Below are 7,499 nucleotides of genomic sequence, written 5' to 3' on the forward strand. Positions count from 1 at the left end.
CTTCATCGAGAGCAAAGTCAATGTTCAGCTTTTTGAACTCTTCCGTCACTGCAAATCCCTTCATTCCATTAATGTGTCCAATCTCCTCATCTGGCCCCCAAACGATGTGAATCGTACGAGTCCATTGTTTAACACCTTCGGCGAACCAATTCCTCACCGGTTCCATGTATTGCATTCGCCCATTTTTCCTCCCAGATGGTTCTTCCCACTTTTTCTTTTCCTCCCAGTTGGTGTGCTCTCTTTTTGGGGGATACTGTAACCTATGTTAGTACACACACACACTTAATCCTACGATAACTTGCGGAGCAAAATTTTTCCGTCGTGGTTTTTTTTAAATAGTCTTAAAACTTCTCATTTAAAGACTTTTCATTACTACTCCGACCAAAATCTTTTTTTTTCCTCATAATTCAGAATCAAAATCATTATTTTTGCAGATGTTGAGCATTCCAAGGACTCCGGGACGGGCTCCTCGTTTCAACTCGAGTGGAATGCATACGCCAAATGTTAGTTTAGTTAAACTTCTGAATAGCTGAATATGTATTTTTTCAGTTCAAGATTCAGAAACATTCGACACCTATGCCCTATGATCATTTCCTACATGCCGCTGTCTCCCTCAAACAGCACATCGTCTTCGGAGAGCAATCACACCGTCCCATTGCAACGCCAGACAAAGCACAAATGTTCGCACCAGCGCATACTTCAACACCAGCAACGGTTCGGTCAGGACTTTTGCCCCCATGGGAAGTTCAGAAGACAAATGCAGTCAGAGATCGGCTTCCAAGCACTATTGGATTCGACAAAGAAGAAGAACTGAGCCTTGATACGTCGCCCGAGTCGGAACATCGTCCAGCATCAGTTCCACTTGTCAACAGAGCATTGTTCCGATCAGAGATTCCAGCACGTCCCAAAACTGCGGAGCCAGTTGAACTTCGAAAGGCTGGCAACCAACCTGGCTCACCATCAGTAGGTTTCGTGATTCATTTGGTAGTTCTTAAATCTATTTTTTCAGCGCAAGCGAAATATGAAGCTGACTCTCGCAAAGACGCCGTATTGTGCGAGACCAACTAAATCGTGGCTCAATCGAATCAAGGCCCCTCGCGACGACTAATGGAATGGATTATAATTCCTTTTATGGCCTGTAAATATTTTATTTTCCTGTAAATAGTTCACTTTTAATAGTTTATTTACAAACTAACTTTTTATATTTATAGCTTTTTATATTTATAGCATGTGAATAAATGAATGGATTCGGTTAATAAGGTACAAATTCTTTTATTATTAACAATTTAATAAGTTAAAACTCGTCTTTCTTCTTGGAATTTCGAGAGTTGACTTCATTTTTCACTCTGCTCAATTTCCGGTTTACACTGGCGATTTGGTTGTCGACTTCTCGAAGAGATATGCTCATTTTTAGCACTGTATTCTTATCATTTTTGTTCCTTCGAATTCCGTCGTTCAATTTTCTTTGCTTCCCCAGCAACTGTTTCAGCTCTGATTCCAGATCGAGTTTTTTAGAGCCGAGAGCTTTTGAAGTGTATCCAGCCATTTCCTCTTTCTCTTTCCGTACATCTGCCATTGTTCGCTCGGATTTTGTCTCCAATTTTCGGTTGATGAACGCAAAAATGTCTTTTTCGGATTCGTCGGACGTTTTCAGAATCTTAATTCGTTTCGATTTATCCTTTCCGTCAACAACTCTCCGTTTGCGTGTCATCACTTCGTCAAGGGAAGCATCTGAAATCAATTCTATAGGAGAAAACCAATCTCTGTAATAATTTATTTACTTTTCGCACAGATTCTTGCTTGAATAGCATGCACAATCCCATCACTTCGTTTTCCTAGACCTTCGCCAACCTTGTATCCCATCTTAGCCATCAGTTTCATCCCGATTCCCCCACCATTCCAATTTCCTGACTCTCCAACTGATACGTTTCCAAGTGTCTCTTTTTTTAGCTCTTTCCACGATTCGTCTTTCTTTACTTCCTCTTCGATTTCTCCCAATGGAACCAAGTCTTTCCGTTTTGACGATACCTCACTTCCACTTTTCAATAACTTTACTGCAACGTTCTGTCCATCGATCGCACTGATTCTTCCTATTTCCCAAAGTTCTGAAGAACCTTTGACTAGTACAAGACCTTGCTCTACAATCGACATAAAATCCGGCTCTTGATAATCTTCGATTCTTTCCAATTCTACTGAATAGCCATGACTGAACCGACAATTCTCATTGTATCGACAAGTGGATGCCAAAAAATGGGAACATGGTTTCATTGCTGGGCAAGTTGGATGAGAGAAAAGAACACGGACACGGCTAGAAGATTCGATATGCATTATGATGGCTGTGTGGAGAGGAAGTGAGCGATCGGAATCGAATGGTGCCATGCATCTCGAGCCAAGAAGAGTGTCTGAAAATTGTGAAATCCGATAGGCTTTCAAAATAGGCGGCCGCCGTCCGAATTCGTGCATTTGCGTACGCAAACATTTTGTAACTCACAAAATTAAAAAATGCGTCGTAAAATAAAATGGTGCGTACGCAAACACTCTCTAAAAGGTTGACGAGCAAATGCACGAACGGCGCTCCGACAGAACTCGAAAGAAATTGGAATACCTGTCGAGTTATCGTCTTCTATTCTTTCTTCAACCGCTTCTTTTTCTTTTTCTTCCTTCGCATTTTCACTGGTCCCTTCTTGTGATTCTTCGTCTTCTTCCATCAGCTCTACAAGCTCTAGGAGATCTGATTTTGTTTGTTCTAAGTCTCTCCTAGCGACATCATCCTTCTCCTCTGCTAATAAATTGTCTATTTGAATGATTTTTGAGATCCTCAATTTCAGACATTTATAGATTCTAGAAAATTAAACATTTTAAACCTTACTGTTTCGCTGTAATAAATCACCAAAAATAATATTACAGATGTCATTATTTACATGTTCGAATGTTCTAGGGGAAAATAACAATCAAAATTGTTTTATTAGTTACACAGTCAGCTAACAGAAGCACTAAAACTACAAAATTATGTGCGTTTTTGAGAGCTCACAACCATTACAGAAGCCTGGGGAAAATGGGAGAAATACGGGAGAAATGAGACTGGGAAAGTATATAGTAATAAAGTAAAATAGAGATACAAGTTAAAGCATATATTAACAGAACGAAGGGAAAAGGGAGTAGAGGAATCGGAATGACTAGAGAGCGATTCCATTGAGATTCACATGGAATGAGTGGGGAGCAGCAGCAGGTACATCAAGATTACAGTAATCCAGTCTTGGATAGCTCGGACTTTAACAAATTGAAAATATCCAATTGTTCGTTTGGCTCAAGTGTCATGATTTGTTTGATGAGTTTGGAAGCGTCTGGAACTCGAATGAAGCTGTGGATGTAAACCATAACGAATGTTCCCATCAGAAGTTGGCAATCAAATCGATCCATCAATCCTCCATGTCCTGGGATCACATCTCCAAAGTCCTAAAATGAAAATTGTTTTTTCGAATTCTAGTTTTCTGTTTCCTACCTTAATCTTGAAAGCTCTCTTGAATCCACTAGCAAAGAATCCACCGAACGGTCCTAAAATCGAGGCGAATAAGCTCAGCGCAATACTGTGAAAAACGAATGGACACAGCTGGACAGCTGGTTCTTTGCGGAGAATTTTGTAGATGAAGGAGAATGGACGTGGAACTGGGTAGTCTTGAAGTTGGAATGCCAATGGGATCGTGCAGTTGGAGCTATCAGTTTGATAGTGTTGGACCGGGCACACGAAAAATGGACGGTTGTAGAGAGCAAGAGAAAGCTGAAATCAAAAAAGATAAAAATGCAAAAAGGTTCTGAAACTACTCACCAGAATCCCGAAAATAACGGTAGAGAAAGCTCCTCCAATGAATCCTTCCCACGTCTTCTTTGGTGATAATTTGATTAACGGCGTCTTTCCCCAGAAGAATCCGAACATGTACGACATCACATCACAACAAATGATCATTGCGACCGGGGCGAGGAACCAGATAAGACCTTGGAAGATGTTTTGGATGATGAAGAACGATTGACTGACGATGAGCAGAAGAGTTAGATGTGTCCAGGCGAACTGAGAAAATGATTTATGCACTTTTGATTTGAAAATGATTCTTACCAGTGAGAACTGTCTCATGTAGTAACCCTTACGAAGGGACAGCACAAACGAAACGAATCCAATGCAGTAAAGAGCAAAAGAGACGAGGCGATGGTAGGCAACTAGGAAGTGTAGGAAATTCTGGAAATTTGAATTTAAAATTGAAATTTGAAAGGAGCACTTACATCTTTTTTGAGCACAATTCCCCAGTAGTCAATGAGACTTTCACCGAAGAAAAAGTAGTTGCTGGTGAGCAAAAAGTACCAAGAGAGAGCACGGAACCATGGGAAATCATAGAGACGGTAGACGGCGAGTCCGATTGAAATGATTTCTTGGAAGCATTTGAATTGGATTAGGAACACCTGAATTTATCGTTGAAGCGTTTGCAAACACAAAAGTTTAGACTATTATCCGTGAACAGGGCGACCACAGTACGATAAGACCGTTTGAGACATAACTGTACGAATTTTGTGTTACTGGACTTTTTAGTAGAAACCACAGTTTTCGATTTCGAAATTCAGTGAATCATCATCAAATACTTTTGAAAATGTTGGTAGAGCTAAAAATTTGTTTTTCGAACCATTACGGTAGACGGAGGTTCGCATTGCGGAAAAAAGCTTTTTTCCTACCGATTTCTACAGTGAATCATCATAAAATACTCACCAAGAACATGAGCCATGTGGCACCTCGGTTGACGATAAAAGTGAATGTTGAGATCATGATAACTGTGAAAAGGCCTCGAACAACCCAATTCCTCCACCGTGGCGGTAGCGATTCAAGCATAGAATCGGCGAACTCTCCGAGACTTCCCTTATCCTGTGGAATTGACTTTGTTAGTCGTTCCAGTCTGAAAATATTTATATGATTTTGTTTATATTTTCATTATTCTTCTATTTTTCACATATTCAACTATACATCACAACACAACAATACGATGACTTACTCGTCTTTTTTGTTCTCTTTCAAGCCAGCATCACTAGAAAACGTCAGTTAGAAACAGTAATATATTTTCAACCCTTTTTGTATATCTCACCTATCATCATCCTGCATCAATGCATCCATATCACTTTCATCGCTTGTCGGTCGAACATCGTCCCTTTCTGGAGCCTTCAGATGTTTCTTTTCTTCTGGTGAATCCGGTACCCTTCGCTGCCGAACTTCGGCGGTTTGTTCTTCCCCCGGCTGATCGGACATCTGCGAAATTTAGAGTTAGAAATAATAACAAAATCTATAGATTAAACTAGGCGAGAGGAATTCAAAACTAACAAAAAAGGTTTCAAAAAATCTGGGCATAAAAGGGAGGAGTAGACCCAAATAGTGTGGAGAGGAGTAGGACGAGAAAGAGTAACACGAGGGTAAACAAGACTAGTGGCATTTTAAGAGAGACGTAAGAGATACGTGGTAGGAAAGAGTGGGCGTCGGTGGTGAAGCGCAGGCGTCTAGACACGAGGAGCGCGAGAGGACAGACTGATTTGATCGTGTGCGCATGGCACCAGAGTGAGACGAGACAGAAATATGACATTGATGTTTTTGTTTAAAAGCGGCACATAGAAATTCTATAAAATAATTTTTTAAAATAAAAATGTTATAATAAGTCGGTTTTGTAGGGCCAGAGATGTCCGGAAAAGAATTCAGTACTCTGAAGCTTTTTTCCGAAATCAAATTCCGAATTTTTTCAGAATTTGAGCTTTTTGGACTACGGAATGTCAAAGGTGCATGCAAAGAGCTTTCTTGCGGGTCTCGAGCGGAATTATTTACTTTTAGTTTTTTCTGCGGATTCGAAATTTGTTTGTCAATTTTTCTCGCATTTTTCGATGGGAAAGTGTAATTTTTGCTTCAAAATTTGAGTTTTAATAAAATTCCAAAATTTAAACAATCGGAATCTTCCAAAATTTATTTTTGAAACTCGGAATTTTTGACATTCCGAACGGCTCTATTGGATTATTTCCAAAAAGCTAAAGAAATCACATTTTAAAAAAAAATTCAATTCGAACTTCGAAGTGTTGATTTTATTCTTCCAATATTAATTTTCAACAGCGATAAGACCTCGTGCCAAGAAGCGATTTTGTAAACATAAAATGTTTTATTATCCTTGTCTGAGAAAAAAAAGGTTGAGACGCAGAGAAAAAGTGTCTGTGTATCCACCTTATGTGTGCTATTTAGGCTCTCCGCTTCGATATCGCTAACGTATTCAGACTGCAAAAAATACTCTCTAACCTTTTTTTTCTCAGACAAGCATAATATTTAAATAGATGACCTCGAAAAATGAAAAACATGAGATTGTGTGGGAGGAAACATGGAGACAAAACAGCTGTTTCAAGCAAAGCGAAGAGCTCAAAGACCTCGAGCCCATTATCAGAAAAATTTTATATGAAAATCAACTTTTTAAAATTTGGGCTCAAAAAGTAAATGCGATGCGTAAAAAAGAAATCACAAACTAGACTTGTGTATATACTGCGAAGAATATTTACACAATCATTAGAGAGATAGAGATGCGAAAAAAGAAGAGCCAAGCGGAAGAAGGAGATAGAAGTGTGAGGAGCACACGGCAGGAAAAAACGGAGAAGCTCTTCGAAGTTGCTAGTTGCCAATAGGAATGGATCACGCAAGGACTTTTAGGGCTGACTAAAAGTCGGTGAAGGGAGAAAAGGAAAATGAAAGCCTAATGAAAAAATTGATGTAAAAGAAGGGAAGGAAAGGGGAAATAGGGGAGAATGCTTGAGTGCTCAACGACAATTACAATGGATAGATTGTGACTGCCACTGGAAAAAAAGCAGGAAAAAATGAATCTGAATGCATTTTATCAAAAAAAAATGCAGGACAAACGCTTGAACGAAGCTTTTTGTAACATCGAAAAAAGTATGAAAATTCATTTGTAGTTTTAAATCGAGTTTTATGAATTTAGCTTGAAAGAAAAGAAAAAAAACAAGAAAAAGAAGAAAGCCCCGTAAATCGACACTAAAGGCGCATACAGTAATTTCGTTAAATGTTTCTCGCAGCGACTACAGTAATTCCCATACAAGTGAATAATTGTTCTGAAAAAGATGAATATCTGAAAAAACATGGATCGAAAAATTTGTAGCGATAATAAACTGTAAACAGCGGAAAATAAACTTTGAGATACTTTTCTGGTACAAAAAATCGTGGCTGGAAGAGAAAGGGCAATGACGGAAGGTACCACAACGACAGCTACCGTAACCTAAAATATTTTCATTTTTTGGATTCGGGGGTACGACGAATTCGAACGTTTTCAAATTCGAACAGACCTAAAATCGAACTGATTCAATTCAGAACAGTCCTTTTTTCGCACACGTACCAGAACAGAACGCGGACAGAATCGAACTGTTACAAGTTCGAACGCTACCTGCAACAGAGCGCGCATGAAAGCACACACAAAACAGCGTTCCAA

The 7,499-nt window shown here is 39.3% G+C and overlaps 3 protein-coding genes across 3 annotated transcripts; 1 reads left to right on the top strand and 2 right to left on the bottom strand.

The window, feature by feature from the left end:
* Positions 1-434: 434 nt before the first annotated feature.
* On the top strand, positions 435-1,108 carry CBG17686 (the record flags this gene model as incomplete). Its single annotated transcript, XM_002634296.1, has 3 exons — positions 435-503; positions 550-963; positions 1,010-1,108. 3 exons carry the CDS (start codon positions 435-437, stop codon positions 1,106-1,108), a joined length of 582 nt encoding a protein of 193 aa, XP_002634342.1.
* Positions 1,109-1,294: 186 nt separating this feature from the next.
* Positions 1,295-2,463, bottom strand: CBG17685 (the record flags this gene model as incomplete). The annotated part of the gene is made up of 2 exons (XM_002634295.2): positions 1,295-1,731; positions 1,782-2,463. The coding sequence occupies 2 exons, from the start codon at positions 2,461-2,463 to the stop codon at positions 1,295-1,297; spliced, it is 1,119 nt and encodes a 372-aa protein (XP_002634341.2).
* Positions 2,464-3,240: 777 nt separating this feature from the next.
* On the bottom strand, positions 3,241-5,284 carry CBG17684 (the record flags this gene model as incomplete). The annotated part of the gene is made up of 6 exons (XM_045235950.1): positions 3,241-3,456; positions 3,503-3,778; positions 3,827-4,231; positions 4,276-4,452; positions 4,754-4,937; positions 5,124-5,284. The coding sequence occupies 6 exons, from the start codon at positions 5,282-5,284 to the stop codon at positions 3,241-3,243; spliced, it is 1,419 nt and encodes a 472-aa protein (XP_045096272.1).
* Positions 5,285-7,499: the final 2,215 nt, after the last annotated feature.

This window comes from Caenorhabditis briggsae (genome assembly GCF_000004555.2).
Source record: "Caenorhabditis briggsae complete genome, chrIV, whole genome shotgun sequence".
NCBI lineage: Eukaryota > Metazoa > Nematoda > Chromadorea > Rhabditida > Rhabditidae > Caenorhabditis > Caenorhabditis briggsae.